Below are 25,276 nucleotides of genomic sequence, written 5' to 3'. Positions count from 1 at the left end.
TCATGAGGAATACTGCCATAATTGGTACTAAATATAATTCCCAGGAGAGAGGCCAAATGCAGTCTTGGAGACTTGAGTATTTCACACTCAGCCAAGAGCTGATCTGTCACAGAGTACCTGCTACGAGTGTGCAGCCAGTCTCCACGACTGGCACTTCAGCAGCTCTAGGAACGAGACAGACTTTCACTGCAAAACCAAAATTGTTCAAAAGTCTTGCAAAACCAAAATGTGTGACTCCTACCATCTGACTCCTTGCTGCATTGTGAAACCTGCCTCTTGTTAGACGTCAGGAGCAAGGCAGGACCTGAGAAAGGAACCCGTGGGAGCTGCTGTGTTTATTTGCTTAATCACTTAGTTTAAATATAGATTAAAAATCACTTAAGCTCATCCAGAAGTTAAGTGCGTGTCAACCAACAGCTGTCAGAAACTGCAAAGCAAAAAGAACAGAGTCACAGAAGCCAGAGCTTTTAGGAAGGGAATGAGAGAAAAAAGGAGTCAGTCGCAGGAGTGGGGCAATAAGCACGTCTTCCCAGTGGATGTCCTTTCCTAACAGAAAAGCAAATAGGAATCTAAAGCTGCCAGTTTCTTCTCATCTCTCCCCTCTGCTGCTGCTGACACTTGCTAACAGTGAATAACTTGGTGAATACTCCCTCATTTCCATTCATTTCTTCTGACTGAATGGAAATGCCACAGTTCACAGAATGTCACCCTGTGCTTGAGAAACTGCTGCGGGACATCCCGTGCCACGCTGCCTGCCCTGGCTGCGGTGCTGGGCGTCCTGTGCTGGTCCCATGTGTGCTGCAGCCACACCTTGGGTGTTATGGGGGGTAAATCGCCTGCCCAGTGCCCTTCTGCAGAAGCTCACATGTCCCCTGGCTGTACTGACACTGATGGCTTGGCACTAGAAAAGCCTCTAATGCAAGCCTATCACTTGAATTAGCAGCCGCTTGCACACGTTTTAGCAGCAGCCTAGCTTGTGATACCGTCCCTGCTAATAAATATATAATAGCTATATAAATATATAATAGCTATAAAGAATCAAGGCTGTACTGGTAAAAAAAAATGCAGAAGAGGGAGATGAAAGGAAAGCGCTAGAGAAAGCTGCAGAGAAAAAGCCTCCTTGCCCCAGGAACCCTGTGGGCTGTCCCCACGGAGCGCACACGCTTGGCGGCGTGGAATTAATCAAAACTCGTGAACCCGAGGAGCTGCGGCGTGTGTGACCCTCAGTCAGCCATGGGAAACGGCATTTTACACCGTGCCTGGCTTAAAGACGCCTTCTTGAGCTTATGCTCACACGGGTGAAGCACACAGCTTGCTCTCAGCCACAAACTGCGGCTGGAGGCAGCCGCGGGGAGGGCTTGGGCGGGCCGAGGGGAGCAGGGGCCGGGCCGGGGCGGGCCTGGGGAACGGGGCCGGGCTGTGGAGCAGCAGGTGCGGAGCCGAGCAGCGGGGCGAGAGGCGACACACAGGAGGCCGGGGAGAGCCCGCACGGCATCGCGCAGCCTCCTCCCGGCCGGGCATGGCAGCGGCCTCGCCGCGCCGCTGAGCCCCCGGTGCCCCCGGTGCCCCCGGTGCCATGCCCCCTCAGGAGCTGCTGGACTACCCGCCCGCCCTGCGCAGACACAGCCGGCCCCGGGGCAGCGGCCCGGAGCTGGGCATCAAGTGCGTGCTGGTGGGCGATGGAGCCGTGGGCAAGACCAGCCTGGTGGTCAGCTACACCACCAACGGCTACCCCGACGAGTACCAGCCCACCGCCCTCGACACCTTCTCAGGTGAGGCGCCCGGAGGGTGGCCGGGACGCGGGGGGACGTGGAGCTGGGTGAAACCAGCTCTTGGATGTGGTTCCCCTGGGTTAGACCCAAGTCCACGCCGTGTGGAGTTCAGCAGCAGGAGCCCTCCTGTGAGGATGAGGTGTGCGTGGCGGTGACTGGGGGCTGGGCGCCTTCCTGCTCTGGGGGGCTTCTGCGGGTAGGGGCAAGGGGGCCTCCTGGCTTTTTAGCTGCAGAAACAGCAAAGCGTTGCTCTGTAGGGTTTCTGCTGTCAACCGGTGTTCAGCAGAAACTTGTTCTTCCCCATACATCCACTGAAGTGAGGCTGGAGCAGAGGTTGCTAAAAGAATTGAGCAGCTGTATAAGGCTGCCTAAAATGCCTGCCTTCCCTGTCAGCTGAGGGGCTCTCGTTAGTTTCCACTTCTGTAAATGCCGTCTTTGTGTTTGTTCTCCACTCTTCTTCTGGGCTTCAGCTTCTAGTATAAAACCCGGGACAATTAAAAGCCCTTTGAAAGATTGCTGATCTTCACCTGATCCGAAGAAACGTGCAGTACACGATAGCACAGACAGGTAGATTAGAGATGGGCTCAAGTCAGACAAGGAACCAGACTTGCAATGTGTCATAGTCTCATGGGCTCTTGGAGGCAACGCTTTGTTTGTCTGAATGTCCTCCCAGTTGCTCACTCTTGCACCGGGAGTTATTGATTTTCCCTAGACCCTCTCTAAGCTCTCCCTCTGTTGCTTGAAGGGAACAAACTGGGATCATGGTGGTGTTTGGGTGCCAGCAGCCCTTTGGGAAGAGATGTAAAGAGCCTTTGAGCTCTTCCGTGGGAAGGTTTCTGCTCTCTCTGCTCCCTTCATGCCCATGGAAGGGCTATAAGAGGTTTGAAGTTACTGCAGCCGTCAGCCTCCGTGTTGTCTGAAGGGCAAATTTATAGTAAAATGATACAGAAAGGTGGAGGCAGCATGAGTTCAGAGACTTCCCTTCTAGCAGCAGGTGATTCAAGGATAGCTGCATGCAGGGCTAGCCCCAATCTGAATGTCTCAGTACTGAGCCTGACTTCCAGAGGTGCATAGCATTTGCAACTGATAGAAATCAAAAACGTCATTAAAAATGGGTCTTCCAAAGTTCACTTTCTTCTTATTGGGAGGTGCAAAAAATGGGAGAAGAGAGGAATTTCCTTTCCCTCTCCTACTTTTAATGGGATAAACTTGAAAAAAAGCCCTTCCCTGGATTCACTAAGCACAGTTCAGGACCCACGTTGGAAATTTCAGCCCAACTCCCTCCTGTCTTGGGGAACACTTGCAATTGAAGCTGCCAGCAGAGGTGAGCTTCACTGTTTACATCCCAACCCAAATTCTGGTCAATGGGGTGTAAGGTCAAAGGGCTATAAAGCCGGTACAAGTTAAAGAAGGCAATGAGATAGGAGAAAGCATTGCGTTATCGGGAACAGTGCTGGGACTGTGACCCAGCTGCATCCATCTGGGCGCTGCCAGCAGGCTGGGTGTCACTGCCAGGCACAGCAGTCTTGAGTGAAACGCATACCTGGTGACCTTTCCCCACCAGGCTATCCTGTTCTGCCGGCCCCTACACTATTGTACCGAAATCCAGCCTCATCCTCAGGGTGTGTACCTGGTGCGGGCGGTAGTTGGAGGCTTGTCGCGGAGTTGCTGGCGTAGCTTAGGCTAGCAGCAGGTACGAAAAAGCCTTGTGCAAGCACTGGAGCAGCAGGTAATATATGTGGTGCCTTTCTTCTGAAGACTGTAAAACGTTTCAGAGATGCTAATTCGTTCTCTCGGCGCACTTGTGAGGCAGAAGAAACCAGATACTAGAAAGGCAAATGCCCAGTGCCTCGAAGATCAAGTCAGGATCTAGCAGGTTCTTTGATCAGGAACAGGTTTCTCTTCCTTCTCTGGGGCAAAGATATGGTAACAACCCAACCGTTTCCCAGTCCCAGGGAAGCAATGACTTTCAGCTACTTGCTGAGGAGTGGCACAGTGGTGTATGCTCCCACCTCTTCATTTTTCCTTTCGTTGCTCTCTCCCACCAAATTTCAGTTCTCGCTTTCTCTGTGTCTCCCTTCTTCTCCCCAGGCTTCCAGGGAGGAGAGCTCTCCTCCAAGAGTTTGTTTTAAACTCTCCATGTCAGTTGGTTTTGTCATTTTTGTCACCTGGCTAATTCATTAAGGAGTAAAAGAAGAGTGATCTAATTCACTCTTTTTTTCTTTTCTTTTTTTTTTTTTTTAAACAACAGCAAGAAGAAAAGGACAATAAACCTCATTCTGGGCATAGAGAAGCAGTTTAGCTAGCTAGTGTCAAGTGCCAGCCATTGTCACCTTAGCACAGGATGTCTGCCTCTATTCAGCAAAGCACAGCCCCATCCACATTGTCAAGACTTTAAAGTGATTTCCAGTTCCCCTGATATCTTTCTCTCTTTTGCCTCGGTTCCTAGCCAGTCTCTGTGGTGTCTGTGCACTTAAACATCTAACAGTTTCATTCCAGATTTCCATCAGAGGTCCTGCCAGCCCTCAGTCTGAGTCAGCTGATACCACATGAAGGCTTGCTGTGATTAGGGAGTGAAATGGAAGCAGACCTTACATCTGTAACTCAGCAGTTTTTTGGTGTGCAGATAGTCTCTGAGGGGGATTTCACTAATCACCGTTTCCTTAATAGCTTTTTGATTTCAAAGATGGTTTTAGGCATTTGTTTTTCCTTAGCTGGGGCACTTATGGAAATACTTTCTTTTTTAATGGATGAGAAAAACATCCAATAACTCATTTAATGAAGACTGATTTGAGCTTCCACCCTGGGCCAAAAAGCTAGGAGCAAGTTGCTGAAGTTGTTTGTATTTATCCCTACTTGTTTTCTTGGGGTGTGGAAGAACAACAAGTTGTTCTCAGGGCACTGTTCAGCTAAGGGCTTTTCTTCTCTCTAAGGAAACAGTAATATGGAATGATTCTTTGAAAATACTGGAAAACAGCCCAAAACACCTGAGGTTTTCTCATAAAATTGGAAAGTCAATGAGCTGGTCTCATAACATTTTCAGTGCAAACTTCAGCTGTTTCAGTGAGGTCTGTGAGGAAGGACAGACTGAAGTGATTTCAGGGGTCTCTTTAGCAGGATACCAAATAGAGTGCTCTGGGGAAAAATGTATGTGTGTGTGCTGGGCAGCTTCCTTAGACTTATCTTGTATTCTCTTTCTGCTACAGTGCAGGTCCTGGTGGATGGAGCTCCAGTCCGGATCCAGCTGTGGGACACGGCTGGCCAGGTGAGTTCTCTCAAAGGAGCTGTCAGCTCTGGTCCCGTGGGACGGGGACTGTTGGCAGGCTTTTTGAGGAAGGCGGTGTTTCAGTGGGAAGGAAGGAGATGTGCCAGACCAGCATCAGCCATTCACTGGTGTGGCAGGCACAGATGGGTGAACGACAGACTGCCTGAAGCATGGCATGGCCACAAAGTCAGCACGATGCCTATGGGGCATTGCTGTCCTAGCTAATGTGTGAAAAAGGCTCTGCAGTATCACACTGTTAGAGTTCAGCCCAGTGAAGACTTGTTTTTTTCCCCTTTCTTCTCTGCAGGAGGACTTTGACTGTTTGCGCTCGCTTTGTTACCCAGACACTGACGTCTTCCTTGTCTGCTTCAGTGTGGTAAATCCAAGCTCCTTCCAAAACATTACTGAGAAATGGATCCCTGAGATACGAACTCACAACCCCCGGGCCCCAGTGCTGTTAGTGGGGACACAGGCAGACTTGCGGGATGATGTCAATGTCCTCATCAGCCTGGATCGCTACCACGTGAAGCCCGTGCCCCGGCCTCAGGCAGAAGGTCTAGCAGATAAAATCCGGGCTGAAGCCTACCTGGAGTGCTCAGCATTGACCCAGAAGAACCTCAAAGAAGTGTTCGACATGGCCATTGTCAGCGGTGTTGAACACAAGGCACGGCAAGAAAAGAAGATGACAGCCAAAGGCATCAAAACTCTCTCCAAGTGCCGCTGGAAGAAGTTCTTCTGCTTTGTCTGAAGCTGCTTTAGGGGGGAAAAAAAGAAACATGATGCCAGTATTGCTCCGCACCTTCTTGGAGTGACTGCTCCTGTGGTCCCAGCGAGGAGGATATGATAAGCTGCTGGGCTTGGAAACCTGGCTCTTGCTGGGTTACTGTCTGAGATGCCTGGGAGACACGAACTGGATTTCAGATGTGCCAGGATGTGGAATTGCCCAGGCAGCTCTAAGTACCTGCTGGACACATCTGTAGTGTCCCAGACTAATGGGAGCCTTTAATACACCAAGACTCAGTACTGCAGAGCAGGCAGGTACCTTGCATTGTACAAAATGGCCATTTTTCTGTCTGAAACTAACACGCTTTCAGAGTCCTGGCAGAGTGAGTAGGGCAGGGGCAGTTATGGGCGACTGCAGTGTGGTCAAACACAGGCTGCTGAGTTTGTAAACTTGGGTTTCCTCTCTGATTCTGCTTGTCAAAATAGGTAGAAGTCACTTGGCTGTGAAAAAGCAGCATTCTTTCTTAAAGGCCCTGTACTGTGAGTGCCCTTGAGGTTTTTTCTAAATAAAGGCCGTTAGCTGGCTGACGAAAAAATGCACTGCATTGCTTCTTTAAGCAAAATGATCTCTGAACAGGACTCTGGACTCCAGTGAGTGCCAGTGCTGTAGCACCATCTGAAGAGGCAGTCATGAGCTTGGGACCTGTTTAAAAAATCTCAGTGTGTGTGGTGATCTGAGAGAAGGAACAGGTGAGGAGCAGTGACGGGTGGCTCTGTCTGCCTAGCGGAGACCAAACTGTGTCAGTGAAGGGTTTGTAACACTGCCAAGAGGAGAAATGTAGATGGGAACGTAATGCATGTAATGAAAGAGAGAGAAAAGGTAGAAAAGAAAGGGAATAAAAGGGGAAAAAGAGAGATGGAAGGAAGAAAGATGGGGAAGGAAAGAAGAATGAACGCTGTTGAATGACAGCTGTGATTCTATGTAGTTGAGGGATTCAGGGACTCTTCTAGGGACTGGGAAAATCTGCTAGTGATCTCAGTTTCACAGGATAGTGTCCATACATTAACTTTTGAATCAAAAGGAGGGGTTTGTAGGGAGATAGTTCCTCTTGGTCAGTAAAATTCGCTGTTGGAGCTCTAGACCAGAGAGCAGAATTTACCTTTGTGAAGTTGCAGAACAAGGAATGGAGGGCTCAGGGCTTCTTTGTCTTGTGCTTTCCTTTCTTAAAAATCACTGCTTGATCTGCTGAAACCAAAAGCAAGGGAAGCCCATGAAGTTCCTGCCAGAGAAAGACATTTGCCGTGTTTGTTCCATTACCTGCTCCCCAGTTTCTCAGGGGATTCATTTCCCAGTGAGTACTCAAACTTCATTGCAGAACTTGCATTGATTTCGAAAACTTCTCTCACAGAGACATTTCGTTCTGGTTTATGTAGCAGAGAGTGTCACAGGTTTGGCAAGCAATGCTTTTAATACTCAGGGGGTTCTCTGCATCTGGCTATGGCCCATCACTTTGGGAACGCTCTGGAATAATGTGATGTATGGGGATTGTTTGCCCTGCACCAAAGTCACGCACACTTGGGACTGCTCAAGAACAAGTACAAGCAATGCAGTGTGGCTCTGGATCCAAACAAAAGCCTGCGAACATCTCTCACAACTGTCTCTTTTTGTGACACAGCTCATGTAGCCCCCAGGATGTGACACGAGCCTGCTGGCTCCCTGGGTGGGCAAGTCTTCTTGCAGAGGGCTGAGGCCCGCAGCCACGGAGCTGCTCGTAGGGTAAGGCTCAGAGACCTGAACAGACTGGTGTGTCAAAATGAGCTGCGAGCTGACAGGACTCCCCCCACCTAAATGCCAGCCGGGTCCAGCGAGGGGTCCTAAAATGGAGAGTGCGAAGGCGGTAGCTAGAGCACCACAAATTCAGTTTGTCTGTTGGGTCTTTACGCATTTCTTGAACCTGTGAGACCACGGGCTCTGGTGTGACCTGCTAAGGACCGTGCCAACCTTGTACGGAGCAAACCCACAGGTGCAAAGAACAGCAGCTTCCCCTCATGCAGGGGGGAGCAAGTGTTGTCCTGCAGTAACTTGGTATAAAACAGGGATTCTTTCATTCTGGAAAAGAAACTGTACTGAGAGCTGCTTTCTTCCTCTGTGATTGTGTCAAATATTTGTGCAAATAAACCTTTTTTAACGTCTGCAATTTGTGTTTGTCATTTTGTCAGTGCGAAGTAAGCTGGGTCTACAGATGAAGGAGGAGATACTCCATTTTACTGACAATGGGGTAAGAGGGGAATTGTCCCACTTCTCACTCCCTGTCTAAACCCACACTGGCAAGGATTAAAATTCCCCCCATTGCTGAAACCCTCCGAGATCCTCCTGTTGCCTCACTGTTCATCTCCCTCAGATGCCCCTCAGGGTGCTGCTGAGGAGGACCAGTAGCAAGTCTGCAAGGCTGTCAGTGCCTCTTCTCAGAAGGCACCATCCAGGGACCTGTCTGGAGGCCCCCAGAGCACTCACTGAGACAAGCCCATATGGGACTTGTATCGGGAGCCTTAATAACAGCACGCTGCTCTGTCATTAGCTGGTGGGTAATTTTAGTCACCAGCCTCATTTCGCTTCTTAACTTGGTAGTTAAGCACTACTCAAGTGCTGAAAAGTTTTGTTCATGACACATACGACACAAAGGCTCTATCTAAGAAGCTCACAGGACTCATCCTTTCAGCTTTACATCAGCAAAATAGCTATGTAAAAGCTGAGGAGGGCTTCTGTCTGTCCACATCTGGGGCCCCAAATGAAAAAAAAAACAAAAAAAAAAACAGTGGAGCACAGGTGATGAGCACATGAGAATCAGAAACTAGAAGGGAACAGGGAATTACTCCTGATAAAAGATGATTTGGGATTTATCTTTTTTTTTTTTTTATTTTTAACCAAAGCCTGAGACTACTCCATCCTTCTGCAGTCTGCTGTGTTCAGGTGTAAAGCAATCTATGAGGATATTTGGAGCCAGCTCCCAGCTTCGCAGCTTCCCAGCATTCAAGCTTGCAGAAAGACCTGTGAATGGAAATAGCAGGAAAGTGTGAATTAACTTCACATGGAGTGAGTCATTCCGCTGAGCCATATCCTGTCATGTGCACAATAAGCACACTAAAACTCCCTGAAACCTGAAAACCCAGCCATGCTCCTGGGAAGGGTGGGGGTGAAGCTATCTCACTCATTAAATGGAGTGTCCTCACGAAGCCACCCCAGGCTCCCTGAAGAGAGCCTTGGAGCACTGGACCTGTGCTGCTGCTTGGCTCGGGCACAGTTCGGGCTTGTTTCCGTGTTGCAGTGCTGCTTGACCAGCCTGTGTTTTGGGATGGTGCTGAGAGCACAGGATTGTTCCTGGGAGACTGTTGCTAATACAAACCACCCCACCATGCTGGATGAAGCCAGCCAAGCCCAGTGCTAGGCCAGCACGATTCCACCCAAGTGTCACTTACTTTAGACCAGAAGGGATCCTTATTTGATCTGGTTTGTCCAGTAGCACAATGATCAGCAGAAAATGCCAAAAAAATGTATGTGTAGGGTAGGGACTCTAGTATCTGCTGTCTTGCTTAGGACTCTGACTCGGATCCTGGTCAGCAGACTCCTGCACAATCCAGCATAACTCATAAGGGGGTTCCCGGCAGTGTAAGTGACATCGCAAGTCCTTCTGTGCAGGTAAGCACCACGTCGTGTGGTCCTGCATGAAACCGGTGTGCTAGCTGCTGCTCTCAGCTCCCAGCTCCGAATGAGCAACGCTCTGGTGCTCTGCTGCCAGCAATGGTAGGGACGTGGTGTGGAGGGGGCCTTTTTGTTTCCTTTCTTTGTACATAGCATATCCTAAATGGGTTTAGCTGTGCCAAGTAAGATCCTAGCTAAAAATGTTTTCCTGAGCTTCCACTAAAGAGAATTAATCCCCAAAATAATACCAAGTTTTGTCTGACTCAACATGTCCTTCTTCCAGAGCCTGAAGGCAAGTCCCAAAGGGCCCTTGGGGAGAACTCTGTGCCCTGCAGGTTACGTACTATTAACTTTGAAGGGACAGGCTCAGTTCTTACCAGGTCAGGAGCTGACATGAGCCCAGCAGTGGGGACAAGCAGGGACTCCCTGAGCCCCACTGAAATGCAATTACCACATGCATGGCACCTTCCCCCATTTCCTGAGAGGGTTAACCGATAAGGTTAACAGCCTTATCACCTTCTTAATGCCCCCAAATTTAATCCTCAAGTGCTAACCAGCTTTTTCTTCACCTTGTCTCATGGATAAATATCATTAAACTTGGGGCAACCACTTTTAGCCTGGAAGCAGGGGGCCAGCTGACTTTTCCCAGCTGCAGCGGCAGCACAAGCAGCCTGCTGCAGCTTTGCTCCTGGTGCCCCAGCCCCATGCAGGATTAATCCCTCTTGTGTGGACCTGGTGTCCCCATGGAAAGCTGCATGGGAGCCCCTGAAGGAGGCCCAGCAGTGAGTGGAGGCACTGCTCAGATAGGTGCTGGCGGCAAAAGAAATGTCAGTCCTCTTGTAGCCCATGCATTGGTGTGGCTGCTTCTCTTTCAACCCTGCTGAAGGTCATTTGTGCCCAGGAGACACCTGGGCCTGCTTGGGCTGCTTTAAAATCTTGGCCCTCCTTTACGTTGTTGCCTCTCCTGGAGCCATGCTAAAAATTGTGCTTTAGTGCATCCAGAAGATAATGTGTTTGCATGAAAAAAAAAACACATTTTATAAGACGGGTCCAAAACTGACCCCCCTGTGCTGGAAGATGCTGGTCAAGACCCAGCTCACAGCATGCATCTGCTCCCAGGAGAGGAATCAAAGCGCTGGCCCAGCTGGCACCCGAGCCTCCTGGAAGCTGCTTACTCATGCATCTGCCAGAGTCCAGCCCTGGGCTCTCCGTTCCCACCGTATAAATACAGCATTGTACTTGCAAAGACCTATTGCACAAGAGAGCAGGGTATGTTTCAACGTATCCCTGAGACAGGTTCCCTGGGCTGCGGCCCCACGTGATGCCTGTTCCCAGGGTGACACCGTGCCCTTTCCAGCTCGCGGACCCAGCCGCTCGGCACCCAGACTGGCCCGACTCGTTCTGGAGGAGCAGGAGGAGATGTGGGTCCCATCCTCCCCCTCCATCCCCTCACCCCCAGCGCTGCGCCCGGGGCGGTGTTGTGAACTGAAATACACTGGTTTCTGCTCCTATGGAGGAACGTCAGGTGTGGGAAATTTGGCTCGGGGACAAGTTTCACCACGAGTCACTGAGCCAGGCTTTTCTTTCCCATGAGATAATCTTGGGCGGGGCAGACAATCTCTTAAAATTAAAATACAATGAAAATACACGGGCTTCCCAGGGTTTAGGGTAAAGCTCCCTTTCCTTGTTTTCTCAGAAAGCGAGCCAGGCTCTGCTGAAACCTTCCCCAGGCCTGTGGCACGGAGGGCAGCGCTGCTCCAAGGAGCCAGGCTGGGGCCTCTGCGCCAGGGCTTGTGCCCGCTGCTCCCCACAGCCATCGGCTGGTGGCAGGAGCCCTTCTGTGACACCATGCAAGGGTGGCCAGCTTGGCCTCCTTTGGAGGCACCTCCACGCTCCTGCAGAGGATGGATGTGGCGAGTCAAGCTGAGCCCCCTTCCCAGAGCATCCCCCACGCAGGGGTTTCCTGCAGGCTGTGCAGCCCACAGCACGGCAGAGCTGGCTCCTCCACTGTGAGAAGGGCCAGGACAAGCCGAAAGAAGTCGTGGGCTGAGGACTCCCTCCGCAGTGCTTCCAATATCCCAGAGGGGACAGTCAGCACCATGTGCTGCAGCAGGGCCCGTCGTGAGAGGACTCGGCTCTCCCAGCAGAGGCTGGGTCCCTGCGGGGCTGTACGGGAGAGAGAGGCTGGGAAAATGCTGCCTGAGCAGCGCAGATGGGCTTGAGGCAGTATTGCCGAGCACGGGCTGTTCTCCTGCCGGGAGCCCCGGGTCCCTGCAGCAGGCTGGGAGGCAGGAGGAGCACCAGGGCATGGGCAGAGCTTCAGAAACTGCGCATTCATCTTCCCTGCCAGTAAGCCAGAAAGCGCCTGGGGTGGGATGATGACGCACCGCACACCTGAGATCGTTTTCATGGGAATAGACCCGTGAGAGACAGCGAGAGGAAGAGTCAGGGAAACTCTCCCAGCACTTCAGCCGGTGTCAGCATTCACAGGGCAGATTTCACAAGATAAACAAAAGCCTTTAATAACCACGGTGGAGCGAGGCTTTGAAACCCTGTGCAATCTCTGCCAGCAAGGCAGAGCAGCAGAGTCCTCGCACGGCACGGGAGCCGCCAGCCAGCGAGAGTCGCGGCGGCTGCAGAGAAAAAAGCCTTGCAAAAACCAAAACGTACGGATCAGTGGGTACCCGAGCTGTACTCCCGGCTGCGGGTAGTAATATGCACAGTGCTATATATAGTGCCGATGAATATTCATGCCTCTGCTAAGGGGTTTTAATAAGATGGAGCAGATGAAAGATGTCAGCCACTCTGGAATATTATCTGGGCAGCAGTGCCTAATCTGCAGGGAGGATAGGTGAGGTTATGTTAGGCTGTGATATCTTCCGTAGGGTGATTGGTTTTGCTTCTTTTAAGCCAAGCAGATTTGTAGAATAAAAAAAGTTATTAGCATATAACAGTAAAATCTTACATGCATGAGACTCCCATCAAAAGACTCTAAGCCTGAAATACAGGGATTATGTGCTACACAGGAAAATACAGCTGTACCCTGAGAGGAGCGTGACATCCTGAGACAGCTGGTTAGCTGCCTTATGAGTACCAGTAGGAGCAGGGGAACAGCTTCCTGGTCCTGCCTTTCCATGCAGTGGATTTATTCATTGCCTCCAAACACGTCTTTTCAGATGATGAAGGCACTGCAGCAGGTGCTGGGAGAGAGGAAAAGTCTAAATATGGTTTTAGTCACCAGCAGCTTGGAAGTGCTAACCCAGGTTTTAACCTCATGCCCCTGTGTGGTCCTGGGTGAACGACTTTCCCTTTTCCATTTGAAAAAGGGAGATCCCTCCCCTCAGTGGGATGTGACACAGGTTTATTAAGGGGTCTTTACAGGGTGCCGTAGCGGAGGAAGGGTTGTTGACAGGAACATCACGGCATTTCTCCTCATGTTCCTCAAAACGGGACAAAAGCCCTGACGTGTCCGGACACCAGTCTTCATTACTGTTTAGTGGATCTGGGAGACCAAGCACTGTGATTATAGCTCCAGCTTTTGGGTTCAGGAGATTACGGGATAAAATGCGGTATTTATTTACATGGTACTTTCATCAAGTTTTCAGAGAAAAGTGAAGTGATGGACCCAAAACACAGAACATAAGACATTGGTGTCAGGATCTGTTGATTCTGTAGTACAGGCAGGCAGGCCTATGTGGGCACAGCCTCAGCCCAAATGGATGAGAAGCCACCATGCCAGAGGTCTGGGAGCCCAGCAGCAGCAGGAACTGATCCCGAACAAGATCAGAACTTGTGGGTGGAGAACAGCATCCCATCCTGAGTCCATCATCTTGTAGGATGGGGAGAGGAGAAAGAGATTCTGACTTTTGAGACACCTCTGCATAGTTCGGGAGAGAAGATCAGCCAGATGAGAGCAGCACAAATTTCAGAGCAGATTTCTGTGTAAGCAGCTGATGGCTGAAGGCTTTGCTGCCGGGCTGCCATGCTACCTGCTGTGGCTATGTCAAGCTAGCTCACAGCCAGCAAGCTCTGACCAGCGAAGGAGGTAACGGCACGCTCTGGAGCCCAGCCTGCCTCGTGGTAAAGGGGCAGCTTGCATCTGCTGAGTGCTGACTTCACCCATGCTGCCCTTCCACGTTTTGTTGGCACCTGCTGGAAATCTCTGGCCACATCTGTGGTCTAAGTAATTACAGAAAGGTTGAGGGGCCAGCATGAATATTTAATTGTTACAAACAGAAGTCTACAGCAGGAATTAGCTGCCCTTCCTTAACCTCCTCTCTATACTTGAAGGAGCGTAACAGAGTAGGAAGAGACCAAGTCCTGCTCTCCATCCTAGAGCATGGCTTTATTGGTAATTAAAAACTACATCTCAGCTTAATTTTCTTCCCACACTTGGCTGTACTCTATCTTACCCCATCTCAAAGAGGCATGTCAGTCCTTTCATATCCTCGCTGGAGTTCACAGAGGTTTGCCAGCATTAATCAGAGGCAATTACCTTTGCATCTTTAGGCAGGGATATCAGACCTGAGCCTAGGGTGATTCATTGCAAGATCGCTTCCCCCTGCAAGGTTCTTCCAGACATCTCCTTCGCCTGGAGACCTCAGCACCTTTGGTCATTCCACGCTTGGGAAATTCTCCTGGCATGGAGCAAGCCCCAAGTACTTCACATCCCTGTCTTTCCACTTCACCTGGTGGAACTGAGCACAGGGTTACAGGTTGGTTCTGGCCAGGAATTATCTAACCAACATTTTCAGGTTTTTATAGATTAACTTTTTTTTCTCCAATAAATTCTCAGGTGAAACTGTCCTGTTTTGGTGAACATCCACTGCAACACAGACAGTGCTGCTGGACCGCAGACCCGTTCTCGGCAGCCAGTCTGGGTGCAGCCTGGAGCAACCCAACCACACTGACCGCTCCTGACTTGGACAGCTCCTGGGTTCCCATCTTCCTGCTGAGCAGAAATGAGTCGCACCTGCAGCCCTTGCAGCTCTGAACCTAGATGCCCTAAGAGGCCTGGCTGGAAGGAGGGCTTTCAAGATCCCTTGGCTTTGTGGGAAGGGACTCCCTGGCTCCTGACATGAAAGCGATTCCTCAGAGGTGAACAGCACATGATGATTATTTGGGAGAGAAGGGATTTATGGTTTCCTAGAGGGAATGTTTTCTGTCTTACAGAAATCCCAGGGAACTGTGTGGGTCATAACAAAATTAGAAATATACATGCCAGAAAAGAAACGGAGAAATGCTCTAGCAGTTGGAAATAAAGTGAAATCCATTGTTATTACCATTAATGTTGTCATTACTTACTAGTAAACATTTTTGTTATTAAACTCAGTCTGCCAACATGGACTTTGTAAGTGTTGACTGTAGGCATCACTCACTGAAACCTGTAGAGATGCCAGCTGTGCAAATAAACACTCAGGTGCCCACAGCCCACTTACCTGCACATCTCTCCAGTGCTCTAAGAAAGCTTTTGCAGGAGAGAGAAAGAAATCTGGCACTTCAAAGGGACACAGACTTTCAGCACAACCTCTTCAGCTGCTCAGGGAGCAGCCTGCCATGCTATAAATGAGGCTGGAGAAGTACAAGGGATGGGTGCCCGCTGGGATAATGCCATGAGGACCACTCCCCCTCTGTTTCTCCTCTTCCCCTCCAAGCAGTCCACCAGCCAGGACAAATTTCTGTAATTTTGTGATAATGTGAATGTGCTGCCTGTAGATCTGGCATCAGGGTGCTGTTGTACAAATACACTGGGATAGTATTCTGGGGTTGAGAAGGAAAAATGAATAGGGAGGGAAGCAACTGACTGAAAATAAACCATGTCTCAGCAAACACATGACAGTCATTAAGGGATAATTGAGTTCAAAAACTTTTACAGCCTCTCCAGGCCACTGCAGTTGGAGTGATCACTGTCTCATCAGTGCTGACTGAGTGGGGTACAACTGACCTAAGCAAAGCTTTTATCTGCAAAATAAATACCACTCTGGCTCTGCACGGTCATAATGTTGATTGCTGACTGACAGGTTGCACAAGAAGCTGGATCTGAAGTCAGCGAGAGCGGCGTGGTGAACACCCTGCCGTGGCCGGGCCTGGCCAGGCGGCAGGTCACGTCCCACAGGGCTGTCCACGTCCTGCTGAGCACAGGCTGCGAGTCTCAGTAGGGTGAGTAGGGAGGGAAAGCAGACAAATGAGGCAAAAACATCTTCTGCATGCTTACTCAGGACAACGTGCTCAGCTGTTGGCAGAGAGGGCAAAGCAAATGAGCTGTCACCTCCATCTCAGGGGCACTGCCAGTGACAGAGAAATCTTCTGATCATAGGGACAGATTTCCAACAAAGAAAACAGCCCTTCCTTTGACTGGCACTTTCCTTTTTGCTAAAACCTGTTTTTCATCTTCTTAGCCACCTGCTGTTCTTAAAAGGTGGACAATAGCCTCCTTACTGGCAGGAATTACCTCTGTATTATAAATTGGACAGTCACATGAAAAGCGGGCTTGTCTGACAGGGCAAACCTTTCCATCACAGCAAAACACTGTGGTGCATAACACGCAGCAACACTGTTTTGGTGCCCATTGTTCCTTTGCATAAAAGTCTTTGAACTGGAGCTAGTAATTATGGGAGCCGCGCTGCAGACAGCTCCTCAGCCGCTGATATGTTTATCAGTGGAGCATCAATCTGACTTGCTTCCAGGAGGTGTAGATGGCATAGGGTCATGCTTGCGTCAGCTCATCAACCCCGCAGAGCTGGGATGATCTCTTTCTTCTGTCTCTGTGAAGCAGACAGCATCAGTGGAGTCCCTGGCCCTGATTTAAATAGGTGCCTCAGTTCAGCAGTGACAACATGCAAGGCTTTAAAGCTTGGGGATTGAAGATGCATTGCCAAGGCACAGGAGTGCTTCCTGACACCTTTAGGAGGCTGAAAGCAGAGAAGCTTTTAAACTAAATGAAGAAACAGACTTATCTAGGTTAAAATACATGTTGTCATGAAAACACAAAGGTTCGCTTTCCTCTCACCTTGTCTGAACTTTGGCTGAGTGCTGCTGGCAGACAAGTGACTTAGAAACAGTCACTGGCCGCAGCAGGATCCTTCTGACATCTACCCTCAGGAGGGAGGTACAGGGATGCCCGGGCAGCAGGGCAGGCCCTCTGACTTACCCTAGGGTGAATCAGCAAGCCCCAGTCTCCTTAGACACCCTAAGGATTTCTGAAATCTCTCTTCTTCTCTGAGGTTTATAGCTAATCCTATAGGGCTAGAAGATCCAGTGATCTAACCATCGGATATGTGAGTTGCTAACAGTTTGGGATGATCTGCAAGGAGAGCTCAAGACATAGCTACTGGCTGTTTGTCACTGGATTCTGAACTTTCTCAAGTTGGGGGAGAAAATGAACTTCTTAAGCAAAAGAACAATTTTAATGCAAATTAAATGGGTATGGAGTGGACAAAATTTAAGGCAGGTTGGAAAGTAGAAGATGGTTTCCTGCTCACAAAGCCTGGAGGTTCTGGAGAGGTTTTCAGCTAGAAAAGGACGAACCCCTCCCCTTGAAGACCAAGACAGTCTTGTTTATGAAAACTAATAGATGACAAAGTTGTCGAAAATAGAAGATAAGTGGGTTTGAGTCAGGAGGCCCTTTCCACCCCTGTGTTCAGAAGCATTTTCAAAGGATTGACGTACCTTACAATTACCACCAGGTTGGGGACGGCTCCTGAGCTTTGCCCAGCTCCACAACACTCATCTCCATGAGAAATTTGGTCCGTACTATGTGCAACATGTATTGCTCCACTCTAATTGCAGCACCAACAAGCATGGACTTGGTCAGGAGCTGAACATGGTTTGTCTCATTGCTGACTGCCAGTGGCCAGTTTTGAGAAGTACTTGCGTATCGGCTCTTCCCTCCTAACTGGGTCTTCAGTCAGGATCTGGCCTCCCAATTATCACTTTTTTTTTTTTTTTTCTTTTCCTGGTAAAACTGAGCAGAGAGCTGATTTTCTTACTGCCAGGGCTGGGACAAGGACTCTGCCCCCATCAGCCACCCACAGGTGGCTCACAAAAATCGACAGCAGACACTGGGGATGGGAGCACAGCACCGCAGCAGATAGCCCCAAAGCCACGTCATGGAGGCAGCAGTCATTTCTGTTCACAGGGAGGTGGCCAGCCAAGCTCTGAATGTATTGAGGCAGAGTTGTTTTGTTCTCTGCTCCAAGGAGATGAAAGGCACCTTGGAGGGGAGAGTTTGGTGTTTATGTGTGGCTCTGAGCAGCTGCAGCGCAGAGAGTAAGCTGCAACAGCAGGCAGAAAGCAAGAGCCATGTAACGGCTTGGTGGATACCCACACTGCCCTCTTTTACTTCCCACATTAAGGCTCAAGCAGAATCCCAGCTCAACGTGTAGATACACCTGGGCAACATTTCATTATCTTGAATATTTCTGCAGGACACTTGGCTGAAGTTAGCTTTGTTGGAATTAGATGCATGATTGTGTTGCAGCCGAGGCACACTGTCAGTCATTAAGGCTCCCATTGTGCTTTCTGCAGGGTTTGCAAGTATCCCGTACCATGCTTTGCCCAGTGCCAAAATCTCCTCAGTGGTTCAAAAATTTATTACTACTTCCTTTCCTGACACCGTTATGCCTTGTGCAGAAAGGGTCCCAGGGACATTCAGAGCAACATGCTTCCTGCGTGACCAGTGAAAGATGCTATCTGATCACCTGGTGCTGTTATATTCAGATTGTGCCACACTGTCTGAGCAGTTCCAGACATCTTGCAATGCATATCACAAATTCCACCTGCCTCTGTAAAAAAAAAAAAAAAAGACACAAAAGAAGGGAGTGCTGAGAGTCAAACAAAGGTAGAGTTTATGGGAAAGTGAAGGGGAGGGGGCAAACAGGAGGAATAGGAAGTCAGGCTTTGAACAAGCCCTGTCACGCCACAGGGACCTGTTCTACCTGCCCGCTGTGTGACCACAGCTCCGCCTGCCCGGTGGCTGCGGTGGGAACGGGGGCGCGCAGCAGCGCTGGAGGAAGGGGTCCGTTTGCTGGGGATGTTCCTGCAGGGTGGAGGGAGCCAATATACCCGGCAATGAGAGCATTAGTCAGCCGCAACCCTTGCCAAAAGCACGTGTATGAGCATCATTGGTGGCTCTGGAGGGGAAATGTCTGTTTACGTGTGACATCTCTCACAAGGCTTGTGAAGCTGACTGTGAGATGGTGACAGAAGAGGATTCAGTAATCTCTGACTTAGAAGTGCATCTGGTTGCCAAAAGGGACCGGGTATATTCACAAATCATCACAGCTTAGCCTCCTTTTTCTTCTTCACAAAAGAGAAACAACCCAGCACATCTGCCTTTCTCCTGCCCTACACTGCACACGGATCTGGCCAAGACTGGAGCTTGGTGACAAGAGGCAACACTCAATTGAAAAAGCAAATACCTGGACACATCAGCTATTCTTCATGTAGAAAGGGAAGCAGCGGACTCTAAAGGCAACTGCAAGCTGAGCTTAATTGTTCTGTGTTTCATTAGATATGTATCAATGAGGCCATCCCAGAGGAATAGTCATTAGGAGCTATAGAGCAGAAAGGGCATTTGTTGGAAGGAATGGGGTAGGACAGTTATCTCCAGAGAAGGACAAGCACCCTGTGCTCCCCGGCACCATCTTTTCACTGGTTACTTCTCTTGAGTCAAGTTCCTCAGACAAGGACTGGGCATTTGCCCTTTGATCAGGGAGAGGCCAGAGCACCCAACCTGCAGGTGGTCTGAGAGTGGAGAGCACCCCAACCACAAAGCCCTTCTGGAGGAGCTTCTCTGGAGTGCAGAGAGTGTTCAGGGGACATGGGGTTTGGTTCCCTCCAGCCTAGAAACCCACATAACCCTTCAGAGCCACCCCTGCCCACGCCCCAGAAAAAGTGCTGCCACCACTGTTTTTCCCCCCAGTGAGGACTTCTGAGTGGCCTCCTGCACCTGCTTTACGCATGACACAGTGATCGCGTGAATAAAATGGCTGTTGCTGGTGTGTGGACCCTGAGAGCTGGGGCTTAGCCTTCTGCCCCGGGCTCTGGAAAGGGCTTTTCTCCTGACACATCGACAGTCACATGCACAACCCGGCCAGGCACTCCTCGTCCTAGTTACTTGTGCAGTATGAGTGACCGCTTTTGCCCCAAACACAGGTTCTGTTTGAGCCTTCACACCAGGCCTCTCACACCCAGCTGCCTTCTGCTGCACAAGTCCCAGCTTCGAGGGAGAAGCTGCCATCGTTTTACCTCATGGCCTGCTCGGAGCAGGCTCTGAGAAGAGCTTCCAGCCCACAGCCGGTTAATCACGTACAATTAACATAAACCTGAATGCAGTGGGGAATAAATAAAAGCTGGGAAAGCCCCCATTTCCCAGCAGCTGGATGAGGCAATTTGCAGAAAGCCTGGAGGCATGGGGAAGAAGGAGCCTTTCATGAGGCTGCTGGTCCATGTGAAGGGGTGGGTGAGGGCAGTCTGGGGCAGTGCTCCTCTCACCCCCAGCGCCTAGGGCCAAGGCAGGACAGCAGGTGAGCATCCTGCCCTAGACATCAGTGCAAACGGTGCTCTGCGGGGAGGGTGTGGAGGCAAGATAGCAATGTCATTCCCGATCTGCAGGTGATGAGACTCACCAAGCAGGCTTGTGGCTTCAAGAACAACCAGCAGAAGCTGGACACAGTTTTCTAGAGCCTCAATCCAGTCCTGTAGGCTCAGGGCATACAGGGCCAGGAGAGGCTCTGGGGCTCATGAGGATAGTCGGACGTTTCTAAGTTAGCTACCCCCCCCCAAATCACCACAGTTTCTGTTTGTACAGTAGCCCAAAATGTTTCCTCCTGCTAGCCCTGGTGCTCAGCTGGTGCCCCAAGGGGTTGGAGAGGAATGAGCAGGAAATGCATTCCTTGAAGTTGATAGCTTTTTGCCAGCATGCTTGGGGGGCACTGCTAACATAAAGAAGGCAGATGCAGCTGGGGATTACCCCTTCATTTAGCAGCCTGGGAGAAGCTCAAGTGTATTGTGAAACTTCATGCGAGATCTTAGATCAGCTCCTTTCATCCGCGGCCTTGCGGAAGAAGAAGAGCCTAGTGGTGAAAAAATACTGATGAAAACAAATAGCTATTTTCTTGGTGCTCGGGCTTCCGTCTGGGCCTCACCCAGCTGCCCCGGGGTTGGCCAACAGTGGAAGTTTCCCTCATACACAACGCTTTTAGTATTCAAATGGCAGTACCTGGCTTCACTGACTATTTGCAAGCAGAATCCTTCAGATGCTTACTCATTTTCCTGATGGCCAGGCATATTCATGGGATTTACAGCCTTGCGTGCCTCAGGAGTGTGACTGGAATGCAACAGAGAAGAAAGAAGATAAAGTCTTGCTGTCTGCGAACGTGCATATGTAAGACGACAGGCAGGATGATATGGGGCACACACGTTGTGCCAGCTCTTCCCTGTGTCTACAAGCTTGCTTTCTGAGTAGATCCTGTCTCTGATCTGTCTCTTAGCAGCTGAAAGGGGAGATAAGTGAAAGGAGGGTGGAAATGACATGGCTATGGCTGAGGGGCAGTGGAAGGAGCAGTCAGCAGAAGACATGGCAGGAAAGAGGCAATTCCTGGGTACATTTGTTTTGCATTTAAAACAGATTTGCTTAGGCTTCAGGGAAAGGTAAAAAGACCTCCCCCTCTCCCAGAATACTAGGGCAAGAAGGAAAGGAAGATTTGTTGACACGGTGTAATTCTACAGCGTGAGCATGGGTAGTTTCTAAATAAGAGAGAGAACCAGTTCAAACTGGTTTAACAGAAACTTTGTGCACCAAAAACCTCTAGCAAGGGCATTAAAATAAGAGCGTTGCATCCTCGGCAGCAGCTCCGTCTGCTCAGCTGTGGAGCCACACAGTCCATGCAAGGACCCCGCTGCTGCCCAGTGTCAGCCCTGGTACTGAAGCCTCCCTGAGTGTGTGACAAATGTTCCTTCATCCTCTAATATGGATTTATAGTCTCCAAGACAGAAAAAAGAGGTGTATGGTGGGGCTTGGAAGGCATGGCTGCAAACTTCTGAATTTGATGACGCTCTACAAAAGGACCGTTTAGGCTTAGTTTGGTTTTAATGAAAACTCCACTTCCTTAAAGTCCTGTGATTACATGAAAAAAAATCTCTTATTTCTGCCAAAACATACTATATGTGTTAGGGGGAGAAGTCAGAAAAAAATCTGGGAAATAGATACAAATAAAGGTTAAAAAACAAAACAAAACAAAACAAAACAAAACAAAACAAAACAAAAAAACAAGTGGGAGAAACACCCCCAGACTTTTTTAAAAATTTGCAAGATTTTGCTGCTGGACTCATAAGCCTGGGAGCTGAGGCTGGCTCTGTATAAGCCACATGAAACCAAAGGGAAGGAGACACAGTGTGTGGAGGACATACAAGAGGCTTGGGAGACCTGCAGTCAGTTTCCTGCTCTTTTGAAGGTTGCACTAGCTCTCCCCTGCCCCCTAGGTGGCTATGAAGCTTGGAGGCTGGGTGGAGTATGGTAACATGGGCCATAACAGATGGAGAGGAAGGGAACAAGACCTCAAAGCTCATAGATGGCCATGGCATCTCACACTTTAGTAGTGCCCAATGCCTGCAGCACAAGATGTCTCTGCTGGTTCGACATTACAATGTCCAAGATAACACCAGGCTGGACATTAAGGTACTGCTGCCCCCTCTTGTGGACTCCTCAAAGGGGCTGGCAAACCACTTCAGAAACCTGCTCTGGCTGAACAATAACCCTCAGATGCATTAAAAGCACATCAGTGCAGCCTGCAGTGGCGGCACAGGCAGGAGGCAGGCAACAGCACTCGGCCCCTGGGTGCAGCTGGGGAGGGAACTGCTCCCCCCATGCCTACATGAGAGGGATGCTATGGCTTAATTTAAAGAAGTTTACAGCTGGGAGAGTCCCAGCAGCTTGAATCCCTGGGCCAGCACAGCCAGTGCTTTGCTTTGAGAACAGCTGCAAGTATTTTTTGACAATCTTGAGGCATGTGGCATGTGGGCCAGGTGTGTCAAAGCAGAGAACAAAGCCACAGACACCTTGTCTATGCTGAGATTTGTGGAAACTTCCCCTCTTCTTGCTGCAGCACCTGGCTGGCTCCACCAGCGTTGCTAGTCTCTGTAGCTCACATCAACTGCTAGCTGTCGTTTTGTGTAACTTCTAATGCAGGCTGGCTCTGGGCAACTTGGAGAACACAGTAATTAAACGCTGAGTCTGGCCTCTGCCAGAAAGCTCTTAGAGCTCTTACAGGAACCAATTGTGAATTTCAAAACTCCTGACATGGCTGCAGATGAGGACATTTCGGAGAGATGATCATTCTTGAAGGGCCACAGAAACTCTGTCACACCTCAAGTGGCACCTTGCCCAGGAAATAGTCACTTCCCTGTGACACTGGTCAGCCAAGCTTCCTTGCAAAAAAGCTCCTCCATACATTTCTACAGGCTGTGTTGCAGAAGAAATTGGATCTGCTATAATTTCTTTTAAATAAAGGTTGTCGTAGCTGACTGTATTTCCCTGTGACTATAAATTATTATAAAAACATGGTTCCATGCTAGATGGCCATGGCGTTTCTAATTTCTCTCTCCATTTCTTCAAGGGGAAAAAAAAAAAAAAAAAAAAAAAAGAGTGTCTGGAAAGTTTTCATAGACTGTTTCCCACACAGGCACTCCTTTAGCAAGCAGTGTTTGCTTACTGGAATAGCCATGACATTTCAAATCTGTATCTGATCTTATTCTGTAAGAATGTCTTCGCATAGGACAAGTATTGTAGATACAGGCTCCAACTGATGCCGCTGCCTTGCAAAGAAACCCCCAGTTAAGTTTTTCACAGCCCTTTATTCAATGTTTGCCAGAAGTTCACTTACTTATTTAAACCCCAGGAGGCTGAGTTACCCACATGTGGAAGGGAAGATAAGGCTCAGAGTAAAGGACACTGCCAATTAACTTGCAATGGAGCCTTGCATCCTTTACCTGAGCAGCCTCCTGCTGTTCACCCCATGTTAGTGTTCTTGAGGCTTTAGACATCCTCAGCTGAGGAATCCCAGAACTGTCTGGAAAACATACAGCACTGTCCCCCTGCTGGCTGCACTCAAAGTGCTCTTCTGCCACGTTGGCCCTCAGCAGCTTCGGCCACCGTAACTCCTGCACTGGGGCCAGAGCACCCTGGAGGAAGGTCTGGGTTGTCATGGGAAGGGGTGGATGAGGTGGTCCTCTCCAGCACTAGGTTGGTGCCACCTCTGCCAGTAGGGCATCTGGTTGTCTTTCTCAGAGAAAGATGTGGTGGAGATGGGCTGCAGCCCACAGTCCCAAGAAGAGCCTGTTAGATGCATAAACAAGCACACTGCAGCGTGCATTCAAATTTCTTTTTACATTCTGCAGGGCTTGAAGACAAGCCCGTTCCTCCTTCCCCCCACTTTTAGAGCTTTGTTGATAACCTGAATGAACTGTTTGACCTCAAAGCCAAAATAATGTCTTCCTTAAGCAATAAATTAAGCCAGAAAGCAGAAGCAACTTATCAGAAAGTATCACATCACTGTGGCCTTTGTGCAGGAGACAATATTCTGGCCTGCCACTGTGGAGCCATCCCTTGTCCTGCCGGGGGCAGCTGCTGTGTTTGTTTACAGAGCCATTGTGCCACGGGGAGGCCGGAGACACCTGATATCGAACTGTGAGCTAATGCTTCCTGCCGCCAGCCTGGCAGCCACACAAGGCGTCCGAGGACTCCTCGAGCCCACTGGGATTAAATCACCCACCGCCTCAGGCAAGCCCCCCTGGCAGTGGGAGTGAGGTGGGTGAAAAGATTTGCTGGACACGAGCGGCTCTGTGGTCTTCCTTCTGCAAAGGTGGAGGCTATGAACAAATAAGGCTGGATGCCGTGGATGTCTGACCCTGCACCATGCAAGCTGGGGATTGCAGGGCTGGGGTGCAGACATTCACAGGGGGCAGCACTGGGGCATGCTGAGGCTCCGAGCTTCCCTGGGTTGTGCTGACAGCCTGACACACTTCATGCCCTCCATCCCAAAGAAGCTTGGAACAGGATGACAAGCTTTAAGTAAACGCGAGTGTAACACACGTAGCCCTCTCTCTTTGGGCATATCAGAGAAGCAGCCTCCGTTTCCAACATCCACACCACGGGTTACCCGCTCCCTGCCACGCACTGGTGACCCCATCGAGATTTTCTCCTGGGACAGCCCCTCAGAGAGCACACAGGGGTAGTGTGGGTGCACAGGACAGCTGGTGTAGGTCAGGCATGAGCAAAGAGATGGTGTTGACAGGGCAAAGCCAGGAGCAGAGCACAGGGCAGAAAACCTTCCTGGTGGGAAGCAGCACTGGGACGCCCAGCATCACCAATTTGGTGATGTAGGGGCATGACAGCCCAGTTTTAATGCACATCCCTGGCCCATTAGCTAACCTTCCATCGCACTAAGCTCCATCTCACTGGCCTGGAGATGCAGGAGAGCGAGTCCTGTTTGAAGTGCAGTGCCTGCTCTTGGTTTCAGATGGAAACCAGTCTGACCAGCTGGAACCCAGTTTCAGGTTACACCCTGCCTCATCTCTCCCTGACTTAGTGGGCAATGATCTCACCCCCAGCACTCCCCAGGCAGGATTGCTCTCTCCAGTTAACCCTACCTGCTGTATTCACCTGTTCACGCTGTGCCCCCCGCCCAGCCCTCCCCAAACCACGGCACTGTGGCTGCAGCAACACCTGCAGATGAAAGGGTGGGAGATAGCAGGCATGGGAACGGCACCTTCCCCCTCTGCAGGTCGTTGCTTCTCAGACACCACTCCCAAGCCAGA

The 25,276-nt window shown here is 50.0% G+C and overlaps 1 protein-coding gene across 1 annotated transcript; it reads left to right on the top strand.

The window, feature by feature from the left end:
- Positions 1 to 1,386: 1,386 nt before the first annotated feature.
- Positions 1,387 to 7,958, top strand: RHOV (ras homolog family member V). The gene is made up of 3 exons (XM_027458906.3): positions 1,387 to 1,772; positions 4,979 to 5,037; positions 5,345 to 7,958. Exons 1-3 carry the CDS (start codon positions 1,577 to 1,579, stop codon positions 5,783 to 5,785), a joined length of 696 nt encoding a protein of 231 aa, XP_027314707.1. The 5' UTR covers positions 1,387 to 1,576; the 3' UTR covers positions 5,786 to 7,958.
- Positions 7,959 to 25,276: the final 17,318 nt, after the last annotated feature.

The sequence above is a fragment of the Anas platyrhynchos genome, chromosome 5, assembly GCF_047663525.1.
Source record: "Anas platyrhynchos isolate ZD024472 breed Pekin duck chromosome 5, IASCAAS_PekinDuck_T2T, whole genome shotgun sequence".
NCBI classification, from domain to species: Eukaryota; Metazoa; Chordata; class Aves; order Anseriformes; family Anatidae; genus Anas; species Anas platyrhynchos.
Note: the sequence above shows the minus strand (reverse complement) of the source record. Positions and strands in the feature narration are given on the sequence as shown.